The 13,997-nt window shown below is 38.0% G+C and overlaps 1 protein-coding gene across 3 annotated transcripts in view; it reads left to right on the forward strand.

Moving 5' to 3' along the window:
• The window catches only part of PPARG (peroxisome proliferator activated receptor gamma), a 57,600-nt gene extending 44,369 nt beyond the window's left edge, over window positions 1–13,231 (forward strand). For all 3 annotated transcript variants that reach the window (XM_074602860.1, XM_074602863.1, XM_074602862.1), the window contains exons 6-7: window positions 2,565–3,015; window positions 10,327–13,231. In XM_074602860.1, the coding sequence (XP_074458961.1) occupies window positions 2,565–3,015; window positions 10,327–10,574 (699 nt within the window). In that variant the 3' untranslated portion in view covers window positions 10,575–13,231. The remainder of the gene's footprint in view (window positions 1–2,564; window positions 3,016–10,326) is intronic.
• The last annotated feature ends 766 nt before the right edge of the window (window positions 13,232–13,997 follow it).

The following is a 13,997-nucleotide window of genomic DNA, read 5'->3' on the forward strand; positions in this document are numbered from 1 at the left end:
AAAACAAGAAAGAATTCAGAGGTTTTTTTAGGCTTTTCTTCTTTAAAGGCAGTTAAAATCATAATTTAAATATTGTCCCTAACTTGGTTGTACCCCTCACATCAAAACTTGAGATGTGGTGGACGCTTGAAATTTGAGTAACTTTTCATCATGGAGTACACAACGTTGGCGCTAGCACGGTTCACTTATTCTGCAGAAAGGTGATACGCTGAGTCCACTTGAGGGTCACTGAAAGAGCCGCATTCAGCATTTAATGGTTACAACTTTTATGTTACTTGAACCGTAGTGGACTTTGTGCTTTGGAATATCAAACTGTTTACTATGAGTATAGTTTAATTTTATGTGATTTTTTAATTGCTATGTCATCTGCGTTAACTGAAAATGACTGGATAGGCTAAATGGGTGTGTCAAAACTCAAATGACTAACTCATCCTCTTCTGGGATATACAGTGCTCATTTGACATAAGATTCTATTCACAAAGTTCATCTGAATCTTTATATTAAAAGTCTTTTAGCTATTTTAAAGTCTTTCTTGATTTTCATCTTCTAATGTCAATAGGCTGGTGACATAGTGCAGTCTTTCTATAGTACACGTACATGAACAGAATAGATTACTTTTTCTTGTACTTGGTGCTCCCGCTTAACATTTTCTAGAAAGAGAAGAAAGGAATGACCTACTAGCACTAAAACATGCCTTTTAAAAGCCTGCTCCATAGTCATCTTATTCCACTGTTTTGCATGTGCCTGCACATATGTACAGACACATATAAAATGTTTTTTCTGCTGCCAAAATAGCATTGCATCTTGAAAAATACCTTATCCTCCTGGCTTTTTCAGGGCAGTGTGTTTATTTTTTCAGTTTCACACTGAAATGCTAGTGCAAGAGGAAAAGTAGTGTCATACCTCACGCTCTCTTGAGCTGAAGCTCATGGTCTGGAGATATGTTTGCCTGTGGTTACTGCACAAGTGACGGCCCGAGTTCCATTGGTCTTGTAAGCAGCAGAATATTGACTTCACTAAAGCATTTTGAAAGCTCTCTTCCTAGCGTGAGCGGGTGGGAGCGTTGTGTTCCACTCGGCCTGAAAGGGATGGCGGAACGCTGTCCCATCTCCACCTGCAGAGCCGTGGGAGGTGGGAGCAGTAACCCCCAGGTGGTGGGTAGTGACAAGCAGCCGTGGGCAGTGGCCTCTCCAGAAGGCACCGCTGAAGAAAGCAGCCGTTTCCAGCTTTAAAAATTCCATAATCATTTAGCACTGAATAGACTTCAAGACTGGTTTAATCAAATAGGAATAGAATTTTAGGAGTTTCCAGAGTCTGATTCTGTGGGAGAGGACCCCTCACTAGGGTTATTTTTGGATGTGGTCCACAGCTTATAGTGAACATAAACCCACGAGAATGAGCACCCGTGGGAATGAGGCATTAGAATCTGTAATCGCAGAAGATCTTAAATTTAAAAATGCATTTCTCTAGTCCAATTGTTGGTGTATAATTCCTTGTGTTTTAGTTAATTAATCAAGTACGTTAACAAACCTATTGGTATGAGTAGATATTTGTTCAGTGCAGCAATGAACTATTTAGGCATTTACCCTCTAAGGGAAAGATTCTTCACGATATTCAAGAAATCCCCACTTACCCACTTCTTTAAAACCAGAAGCTTCTTCTGCGTATTCTGAAACAGATTGTTTCCAGATCCTAACAAAAGTTTTCCTGGCACTACTTTTTCTAATCTGCTTTCAAAATTGATTTATTCCAGTTGAGTTTATTTCAGTCAGACTCATTCTTGTGTTCTGAATTGTGCTGCTGTAGTTTGTATCATGTTATTTGTGTTTTTTTCCCATTGACGAGTTGTTTGAGTTTAAATATATCCTAACTTTGTTATTTTAAAGGAATTAACAGCAAAAGGTTAAATTTATCAGACAATCAATACCATAAAGTTGATATTACTTGCAGCACTTTCTAGAGGGATAAAAACTTGAAAAGTACATGACAGTATGTGAAGTAACCAAAATGTGAATATACTCTCTCTTTCTACAAATAAAGACGTCATGTCATCGGAAGTGCAAACTTGTCACTGTACGCTAGATTCTGTTTTACAGAAGCCAGTAAAATTTGGGTAAAAGGAGTAACGTTTTAATCTTTTGTTAATAAGCATTCCAAAATTTGAATTCTGGTATTACAGAACTTCTGTAAAACAGAAGAAATCAAAACAAAAAAGGCAAAAATCATGGATATTTGAAAACAGTGTTCCTTACTCCCCTCCCCTAATTATTAAAAAAAGTGTCAGCCAAAGTCCTATTTTTAGATTGTGGATTCATGGAACATGTGAGAAGTCCTTAGGAACTACTTGTCCTCTCTGTAAATCATTTCAACATTGTGAGGATATTTGCTTTAATAGGTTTTTGAAGATTTAACCCTTTTGGGTCAACTACCCTTGATATATTCCTTATAGATTTCTAAGTGTTTTCTGATGAGTTATATCTGTGTGTGTTACTTCGGTTTCTCAGGACTCCAGTGAGCACAGAAAGGACATTTGAAAGTAAATTGTCTTTCCCTTTTCTTTTTAGCCATTTGTTATTTATGACATGAACTCTCTAATGATGGGAGAAGATCAGATCAAGTGCAAGCACGTGTCACCGCTGCAGGAGGAGAACAAAGAGGTAGCGATTCGCATTTTCCAGCGCTGTCAGTTTCGCTCTGTGGAGGCAGTGCAGGAGATTACAGAATTTGCCAAGAACATTCCAGGTTTCGTGAATCTTGACCTGAATGATCAAGTAACTCTCCTGAAATACGGGGTCCATGAGATCATATATACTCTCCTGGCTTCTCTGATGAATAAAGATGGAGTTCTTATATCTGATGGACAAGGATTCATGACACGGGAGTTTCTGAAGAGCCTGAGAAAACCTTTTTGTGACTTTATGGAGCCCAAGTTCGAGTTTGCTGTGAAGTTCAATGCACTGGAATTAGATGACAGTGACCTGGCAATATTTATAGCTGTCATTATACTAAGTGGAGGTAAGCGCTGTCTTATTTAATATATTTTATATAATAGAATTGGAACACTTAATTCCTGTCCAAACAAGAAAGTGCTCAGCACGTAGGTTTTTCTATTAGTTTTCAGCTTTCTTGATGTTGTTTGCCTTTTTTTCAGTTTCAAGCAGAAACTGAAAATGTAAATGACCTGATATTAATGGTGGACCTGGAAATGCCTGCTGAATCAGCAGTTCATTTAGTTAGAAAACAAAATCGGGATTATCTTTCTGAAAACAGGAAGGGTGGAATTTCACTGGCAAGAGCTCCTAAAAGTTAAAATTCTGCATGAGGACTTTTTAAACCTGCAATTAGATTGTGCGGCTTGCTAATTGTACGCAAACAGCTTTGACTCCATAACAATTTCAAAATACATGTGGCATTTGGCTTACAGGATTTTATGGTGGGTTTTTTTTATTGTTGTTATCGTTTGTTCATTCATGCACAGTTTTGTTTGCCTTTGAAAGGGGGGGAAAAGAATGCATTTCTCAGGGAAACGTGCTCTTCTAATGCCTGAGAAGAACAGGCATTGTGTGTCTGCTCTGTTTGTATTAATGTTCATGCATCGTGCTTTGAGCAAAGCATGAATCTGAAAGCCCAGGTATGAGCCTACAGGCATGCTAACACTTGATTAAAAAAGACACTGAATTTTCAGCTTTTTTGAAGACAGTCAGTATGTTCTATCTGATGAGGAGGTGTTATTGTGCAGTGTAGCTATTGTGTTTTGTGAATTAGTGACTGCTCCCCAGGTTTAGTTCACTTAGAAACCTTTCCACCAAGAAACTGAGAGATCAGACATACATTTCAGGTCAGATTGAAGGTCTTTTCCTTTGGCCAATACAATCAAATTAGTGATGTCGCACAAAGAAAATTTTACCCAACTGATTTGTGTGTATTTTGGCTTAAAATGGTACTGCAGATATCTCTGGGAGGAATGTGCTGAGTGTTCTGAATTCAGATCCTCCACAGAGCAATGCAGAGGATTTTGTTATTAAATTACGTTTAAGCAATCAAACACAACAACCGCGTGCCATTGTTCTGAAAACAAACATTCTGTTGAGAGCGCATTGTTACGTATAGCTTCATTTAAAATCACGTACGATTACTTCTTGCGTTGTGTTTCATTCAGTAAAAATGTGGTATCACAGTATGGTTTATTAGACTAACTAAATCCACTTCAAACAAGTACCATTCCCAGAAGACATTTTCTTGTGCAAACCTTTGAACACAATGATCCCCGAGGACTCCGAATTAATTCAGAAAGGGGAAATATGTTACTGGCATATTTTTGGTTGGCTTTGATGGGGGAGGAGAAATTATACAAGCCTATTAGGGCGCTACACCAAATATGCCAATATTTTGCATTTTCCAATAGAATGAAATTTGACAGACGAGAAACAGGCCTCTCGAAATCCACTGCGAATTGAAAAAAGGGAACTTGCAATCTGCAAAGCTAGGTCTGCTACGCTTCAGTGAGGTTTGCTTCACAGTAGAGGAAATAGGTCTGCTGTAACTCATCTTACATTTCAGATCTCAGGAGGACAATGATTCACAGAAAAACATTGATTACACTGAACCGCATTTATCAACACATCTTTTTTTTAAGAATAATTTGTAAACAGAGATCTGTAAAGAACTCCCTGAATTTTCATATTTCTTAAATAACTCTGAAGCAAATCCATATAAATGCATAAATCCATATAAATATAAACGAGTTCTTTCTAGAAAAATCCTTTAATTTCTTGAAAACAAGGTCTCTCACTAGTTTTATTCAGAACCTCTTTTTTTTTTTTTTTCCCCAAAAAAAGCATGATAGTTATTTGTAAAAACTGAGTTTATATTTTGAAAACAATTAAGCTTTGCTGCCAATTAGAGAGTGGCTTTTATCATGGCACTTACAGTCAGATATGCTACATCTTGAACTGTCTGCATTCTGTGGGGCTATAATATCTTATGTGCTATGGAACTGAAATCCTATTTCTCAGACGTCTCAGATGCTCTTGTTTCTGTAAGAGCTACGTTCTTACAGAACTTAATTTCTGTAAGAACTATATGAATATTGAACGAGGATGATTTAATTAAAATAGGATTTCAAAACCAGCTCATATTACCTCCAGGACTTTACTAGCATACTGTAATGTTTAAGTCACTTTAAGAAAACCTTGTACAAATGTCTTAAAAGAAAACCAGTTTGTGAAACAAAAAAAGACCCCAGCCAAATGCTCTAATTCTAAGTGAATCTGTCATTGCCTAGCAAAATTATGTTAGTTCTGCTGGCTCCACGGATGCTGTCTCTTATGCAGCTCTAAAAAGAAGAAGAGAGAAGGGAAAGAGAAAGATAATTCCAGCTGGAACATTGCATGTAGAAAACTTTTCATTGTGAAGTGTTTGGCATTTGCCAGAAATCCTATAAAACAGTTCGGCCTCTTGATATCGAGAGAGTTGCATTTGCGTTATACGTGAAAAGGCAAAATACCTATGTAACAGTAATAAGAAGCTGGCAAATTAACTGTAATCGCAACAAAATGAAAGTCCTCCCACTCCCACAGTCAGTCATTTACTGTTTCTGAGCCGCTCAGTGAAGCCTCGCTCTGTCTCAATTTTACTCTGAACTCGTTATTACAAAGCTGAAGAGTTGTTCTTAATGTTGGTATATTGCACTTTAAAACAATACTGTAAATGGCAAACGAATTCTGGTATTCTGAATTTAATGCTGAGGAGACAGAGAGACTGTGTGTGAGCAGTAGGATGTTACCTTGCTTTTACAAAATAAATGCTTTATGCCATTAACAGCAATGCCAAACTCTCATTACAACATTCTTTTACTTAGGGTAACTTTTTCAAAAAATATGCTTTGGTAAAATGAGATTTGGAAAACTTTTTTCAAGGAGATATTCCTTCTCCCTGTTGTCTCTCTCTGTGCCACTAAGGCATATCCTCAGCCACTAGTGAATACCATGGTATACGTGTTAAAGAACTTGAAGCATCTTCAAAACTATTATCTATACCTAAGCTGAAAATGAAGACTGTCACAAGAAGAAGGTTTAAGAACAAGAGGGATGTCTGTGTTTGGGCAGGAATGATGATAGTCCAAGCCTTATTGGGATAATCCACATTTATAAACAGCAAACTCACTCAAGCAGGTGGTTGTCAAATGGAGAAAAAGCTCGAGGTAATTTGGTAGCATGTTTACATACACTGGATGGACCTGAACTTTTGTATATTATCTTCTGTGGTGTTTAGGATAGAGTGGTGTTTGGGCACTGTGGCGGGGTTTACCTGTAGAGACCCAGAATCTGTTAGCCAACATGAAGTCAAGCAGTATTTGAATTCAGAAATGTTGCTCCATTCACTTTTCTAGTTTCTGACTGTGTTCTTTACAGTAACTTTTCAGCTGTGAACCACCGCTGCTTGTTTAAACGCTATACTCAATAATTTTGCTACAATCTGAGATCAGCAAAATTTGAAGTTTTATCGCTGAATAGTACCAAGAAATTGTTCGTATTTGACTGCTACACAAATCCTGCTGTAGCAAACCTGTTAGAACAAAGAAATGCTTCCTAATCAGACCAAGACCTGCAGATAATCACTGTGCGCTTTGAACCAAAATCCTGACGACTACAATACATCCATGTGACAGTCTCAGGAGAAAAACCTCAAACTGCTGAGTCACATCTGCCTCAGCAAAAAAAAAGTAGCACAGTGGTTCAGCCAGCCGTATCTATGCATGTTTTATCATAGTAAGATTTTGGAATGTGTATTTAAATGCAAAAGGCACGTAACCAAAGATATTAAAATATAAAGGTATGGGTAAAGGCATGCAGATGGCAACTTGTGAGGAACGGAAAAAACTGTAATTATTGTTAGGAACATGAAAGAAGCATCCAAATCTGTAAGTAAATAAACAAACAAAACATTTTCCCCTGAGATAGTATAGAACAACAATTTATGCAAAGTCATACTGTTGACACACCAAACTAAGGAGCTATTAGCTTTCCCCAGTCACTACGAGCATTTTCTTACTGAGAGCAGCTTCCTGCAGAATTTTCATACCAAACGAAACAGCCGTATGACAATGAATGAAAACCTAAAGAAAAACTGAATACAGCAAAGTAACAGTAAAAAGAGAAATGTGGTACTCTCTTGGCATAGTCTGAATGGATAAAAGGCAGGTCGCAAATAACACAATAAAAAGCTAAACTTCAATTAACAATCTTCTGTATCAGGGAGGTTTAAAAGAGGTGTCCAATTCGCTTTTAGTCATCTCTCACCTTAATCATTGCAACTCTGTCTTTCGGCCTTCTGTAACCCAATTTTGTTGTATCGTAAGAATATCCTGCTACAACTCATTCGCTTTTGTCTTTCACTTCCCTCATCAGTTCCCTTTGCGGTTTTCTCTGTGAGCTTTCCGACAGCGATTCTGTCTTACTTAGCCTCTCCAAAGGCCTCCACCACAGTGTCACATCTAGTTTACTCCCATTCTGTCTCTTCCTATTCTCTATCGAAATTTTTCTCAAAGTGTACTGTTGATCATTTCCTTTGTATTTTTTTCCACAAGCCACATCTACCTGGAGCTCCTTACTGCACAAAATACACATTTTGCTACAGTAACCCAATGAGTCTGGAGCATGTATATTTAAGAGCACCTTAACAACTTGAAACGTACCATAATATCTGTATGGTAAAGCTTTTTCCTCTTATTTCTTTTTTTCTGATTAGATATGTTTCTTGGAACAGAAACAGCATTTTCCTCTGTAAGAAATTTTTACTGAGAAAGTACAGCAAACTGTCAACACCCAAAAAATAATGTCCATACCCTGAAGTTCTCATTCATGAAAAATCTCTCTTGCCTTCAATGGGAATTTTCCTTCCTCTTGAATCGGCTTATTTAAAAATAACATCTTACGATCTCCTAGGCTTTTGTCATAGTCATCTCTTCTGACTCCAGTTCCACTGGGTCATTATAAAGCCATTAGACTGGGTTTTTCAAAGGAGCTTAAGGATTTTAGGCGCTTAAGTCTCGCTGAACATGGATTGACCTCGGGCACACAAATTTGGGGAGCTCCTTGGTAAGTTCCAGTCTCAGTACTGATCTCCTGGGTTTGCTGCCGGGACTCCAAAGTTGGGCTGGGGAGCACAATGCTTGAATTGGGTTTCGCTTCTGAAAAACTCACACCCTACAAATTCCCACCATAAAAGAAGCAGGGGGCAAATGGAGATTAATCTCAGAGGAAATCAAGGCCACAGTCTTTCTGCTTTTTGATTTTTTTATATCACTGTACACTGAGTCATACCCAGCTAGTTCAGAGTTCATCTGCAACACAGAAGTAAAATTTAAAGCTATCGCAACCCAAAGCCAAAATCATTAACAACTCTGAAGTTCTGAAATTTGGGAAGTTTCTGAAAGATATACAGAAAGCAGCTAAGTTTTGCAGCACGTGAAATGTATTTAGGTAATCTAGAAATAAATATCTACAATTTATCAAAAATTCTCTAAGTATCTTTAAAAAATGACTTGATAAGAAAGCCAAAGGAAATTATAAGAAGGCGTTGCTTGTTTGGAGACGATTTTCTACTTGCAGATATTTACTTACAAACTTTCTGAACCATATTTTATGGTATTGTCTGTTGACTGGTATAAATAAGTGACCTCTACAAGATAAGAACGGTTTATTAGCATGAAATACCAAATGGAAAGAGTGGCCAAATGGGTCCCTGAGTCCCACCACCTACAACTGAAAGTAGTCACTTCATAAAACCACCATCAAACAAATATCAAGCTCCATATTCAATCTTGCCGTTACTCCCGTTTCTGAAAACCTATCCCAAACCCCACCTCTTTGAGAGTTAACTACTCTGTCCTAATCAGTGACCTACGTGTATTCATGGCTTGTGTATACTCATTTGTTTTCATGCCAACTGCCTTTTAGTTTGCACTGCAACTTTTTCTCCGTGAAGTAAAACCTCAACGTATTTATAAAGAGCTTTGTTTTCTCTCAGCCTTTTTTCTAGTACACGACACAAGCCAAGCTGAGCTAGTAGAACTGGATGCACGGAAAGGTTACTAAGATCATAGGAAATAACAGCCTATTTTTACATTTTTAATATAGATCAACCTCTTGTCCTTTCTGAAAATGAAATATTGCCTTAGGGAAGTAATTTAAGACTAGCTATAGGCACTGCTTTTTATTGATCAACCTATGAAATTAATTTCATAGCTACACAGCAAATGTTATTTAAATTATTGACTGTATCTTTCATGGACTATTCTGATAATCAGGACGCATTACCCAGTATAAAGTAGTTTAGCAGTAACAAATTATTGGTGGTCATTATCTTATGTGAGTATTTAATAATGTTAAGTGACTTTATTAACTTTCATGGCTGTAGAATTAAATAATTTATTACCTCAAGTTAGAAAGCAGATGTTACAAATTACGTTAAATAATAATTGCAACCACTTAAGAAGGTATTTGGGGACAGAGAGAAACAACAGAACAGCTATTATTATGAAAGATAGTGATGGTCAAAAAAGAAGGCTTTTGCTTCTTGACGAAGAATAAGATATGCCAAAGATAAGCCTGGACTCTGGCAGCTGTGGCAGTGCATGCAGCTGGCTTTGGTCGTAAACATCCATCGCAGCTTCCTCCGTATGGAGGAGAGCTCTGTTGGCAGGAGCCCAGAAAAGGCATTTTCTGCACAAGCCACATCTAGCAGTCCTCCGCTGCCACAAGCTGATGAGCTGGTGCTAAAAGCTGTCATGAGACTTCTTCATAGCAACCGGAACTTGGCTGTGGAGAAGAACTGAACCTGTGATTTTTCAGTCTCCCAGGTCAGTATGACTGCAGAAGCTGAATTCATGCCTTTATTTTGGTAGGGTAGCGTCCACCTCAGCAGCAAACATTTTTAATGGTAGCAACTACATGCAAGTCCATCTGAGTATATGTTGATTTTCCAAAAGTGAGTTACCTAATACAGACTGTTTATCCCCCAACTATATCTCACTCTTCCTTTCCGTAAACACTGCCAGTTTACTGTGGAAAATGCATTGTATAAACCTGTCTCTGGATCTGCACCATGCAAATGCTTGAGCTGTTTCTAAGACCAGTTCTAAAACTTCTTCGAGGAAATTCTAGTAAAATTTTACAAATAAATACACTGAAAAATTGTCAAAGAGTTCTCAGTAAGTGCCATATGTAAATGCTTAACATACTGAGAAATCTTTAAGAAAATAATACTTGAGATAAATGTTTCCGTATTCTTCATAAATTTACAACTCCCGATCTTTCTTCCTAGATCGCCCAGGTTTGTTAAATGTGAAGCCCATTGAAGATATACAAGACAATCTGCTGCAAGCTTTGGAGCTCCAGCTAAAGCTGAATCATCCGGAATCATCACAGCTGTTTGCAAAGTTGCTTCAGAAAATGACGGACCTCAGACAGATTGTAACGGAACACGTGCAGCTGTTGCAAATAATAAAGAAAACGGAGACAGATATGAGTCTTCATCCACTCCTACAAGAAATCTATAAAGACTTATATTAATGACCATAGTAGTTCTAATCCGCTGACATAATGTATGTTCTTCAGATTGCACTATTTCTTTGAGGGAAAACTTTGCATACCTAAGAAATTACTGTGAAACAGCATTTAAAAAGAGAGAGCTTAGTATAGTAGATCTATTTTATGCATATTGTTTATAAAGACACATTTACAATTTACTTTTAATATTAAAAATATCTATATCATGAAATTGTTGGCAGTATTTTCAGAATGAATTTTTTAAACTATCTCATTTCTTAAAATTGCTTGTCCAGTATGATTGATGCTTCACTGAAGTTGGTTAAGCATGCAGTTAAATTTGCAACTTAAAAATAAAAAACTTTCTCCTTAAACATTTCTAGGGAAACGTTTTAAGTATCATGTTTGATTTTGTGCTCCCAAGGCAGCAGCAAAATAACAATAAAATTGAATCACAGATCAGTGTAACTTCCTATGAGAGCTTAAAAGCCAGAAGTTAGAAATGTCAGGCCTGACAATATGTGTGCCTACCGTGACATAATTTTACAGCCATAGAGCTCTGTAAAGAGATCTTAGTGTAAGAATTAGGCCCATCATTGGTGGGCAAACCCCCAAACTAGATGCCATTTCAAGAATTAATTAATTAAGGAATATGCACTGCTCGTCACTCTTGGGAAGCAGAATGTTTTGGAGGCAGGTGGAGCAGCCGCCGGCGTGGTGGCTCCACGGAGCTGCCCCCCCGGCTCCAAGGCACGTGAACAGCAGCCAGGGCTGATGCAGCTTCCCGTCTGTTGGTGGAATAGGTTTGTACAAACCACTTGGCCTGAGACCCTCCCAAATTATTTGATGAGCTGCGGTTGAACAATATATTCAGTCAAAAATGTTATGGAAAACTGGAATAGTGTGACTCCCCCTAAACAAAAGCAAGGTTTGGATTCATTCTTTTAAACGTAAACCCGTAATGGAAGCCCTACGATGTTAGTTTGGCTTGAGCTATCATTGTTTATCGCTGGCAACAAGAATGCTTTGAGATATTCACTGCTGTTAAGATTGTTAATTTTCTTATCTATGTTACCCTATAATGTCACCTAAGATTTCCACTGGGAGCAAAGCATAGGAGAGTGAGTAAATTTAACAGAAGGTAAATTTACTTACACTATCTCCTTTTGGCATTCTCAGTACTGATGTGGGATTCCCTCAGGTTCACATTTCGCCTGCCCACATTTACCGTTTGTGAATGTGGCCCCTGACAAAGCCAAGCGGGTGTGATCCACACCAGAAGAGGGGACACTGGAAAAAAAAAGCCACTAATTGTGATGTATGTATTGAAGAAAGGAGTGGTCCTCAATTGAATACCCTTAGTTTCCTCACCATGTACACGTTTTATTTATGTAGCAAAAAGTGTGCCTTAAACTTAGTGAGACAAGTTCAGTGCTGATATATAAGTGGGCCAAGAGTAATGTAAGTATATATGTGATTTTCAGGGAGTAAAAATTGGCCTTACCCCCAGTACAGACCTTGAAAATCTAAGTTGGTGCAAATTATGCAATAAAGAGGCTGACAGAGGCAAATACTATAATAAATCCTTAAGCTCATGCCTTCTACGCCTGAAAATGTTTCCTACTATTAATTTCAGATAAGCGCTGGGCCTACGGTCAGTAGTAAGCATTATGCCCTCCAGGAAGTCTGGAGAATCGTGTCATTCAGCCTCGAGGTTTAAAACCCACCGGTTAAATTGCACCGAGACGAAGTCAGTACGAGGCTGAAGTGAACGGCTTTGATCTTCGCTAAGTTTGCAATGCGATCATTTCAGGTAACTTAGAAATGATTGCCCTAAAGCAAATGGAATATTGCATGTTAGTGCTCAAGGCTGCATGTTTCCTGCACATTTCAAGATAGGCACGTTGTGCTAGCTGAGCATCGGATTCCGACAGGAATTACATGCACGCATAATTTGTTCGCGTTACAATTCAGAAGAAAATATTCTGTCCTTGTTTTAAGTTGTTTTCCACTGGACACTGGCCATTTGAAATGTTGCCATCTATCACTTAGTGGGAGAACCTCTATTTAATTGCAGAGTTCATCCCCTCCTGTAGGAGGATACATCAAAGATGAACTGGCACTGAGAGGGACCACAGCTCCAACACCGAATTCCTATAATAGCAACACACAGCAAAAACTATCAGTCTGAGCCTGCACTTCTTATACGATCCAATTTTACATTGGCTTCACTACAAATGAGGGCTCAGAATTAGTTTTAAATGAAGAAGAATTCTAGGGCATGTTCTTATGTAAGGACTATTAAAAACTATTTGAGAAGAACAGTGGAAGAGATGCACTGACAGTGAAATTAAGCTCATGACTTTGTTACAGGAAAAACTTCTGTGTACCCAAGAAGCACATGAACTCCAAGGGCCTAATTCTACTTTATTGCAAGCGGTAATATTTTCAAAAGTAGCAGTTTAGCAGTGAGAGCGTTTAAGCCATTCAGTCCAACGTGGACGTACGCAATCCGTGTATTTTGAGGGTGGTAGCGTAACCGAAGTCATAATGGTCCAAGGAGAAAAGAGAAGACAGTTTTGCAGGAACAGGTGTTACCCTTTATTAGGATGAAGGGACTGAATGCCCAAAAGCCTCTCCTTTTCTTCAACTGTATAAGCTGCTCTAATAAAATATATTGTTCTCCCTACGTCCTGTCTTCTCTTACATTTTGACAGTTATTCATCACATTTTCCTCAAGCCATGGAAAATGTTAATTTTTATGTGAATTACTAATCACAGAAATGTTCTGATTCTAAATGGTTACATCATGGTTAGGAAGTTTTGCCTAAAATACTTTTCTGCAAGAATAGGTCTTAAGGGAAAAATGTTCATTTAATGGACAATTGCTCTGTACTAATTTAGAACAAATGACTGTTATGAGGATATGAAAACATTTTCTCAAAAAATAGCATTTTCTCTTGTGAATTATATTCAGAATTTTGATCTAATTGTAAATACTTTCTGTTTCTATGGGACTTTATTTATTAAAAACAAAAAACTTGCTAATGGGAGTTTATAAGTAGGTTGTAATATTTTCAGACTCTCTGGAGTTTTGGTTAGAACGGGCCATGCCATAAATGAGCAATTTGTTTTTTGATCTTCAGTGCTACTAAAAACATTTAACAGCTCAAAAATAGAGACAGCCAGCTGGTATATGCCTTCCTTTGAAGAACTTCATTTTGCTGGAGTTTTACTGTCCTTCCTCCGTCATCTGTTCACTACAGCATAACATCTCCAGCGACGACGTGCTGAGTGGGACGCTGGTACATTCCCATAGGTTCTTAAACTTCCGGGCTGTTTTTCTGTCTTGTATTTTACAGCGATCTGCTTCTTAAGCACTGGGGGTAAATCGTGTCCAGAGAACGTAATTTGGTGTACCCGCGCATGTCCAGCAACCATCTGCCT

The sequence above is a fragment of the Larus michahellis genome, chromosome 10 (assembly GCF_964199755.1).
Source record: "Larus michahellis chromosome 10, bLarMic1.1, whole genome shotgun sequence".
In the NCBI taxonomy this organism is placed as follows: Eukaryota; Metazoa; Chordata; class Aves; order Charadriiformes; family Laridae; genus Larus; species Larus michahellis.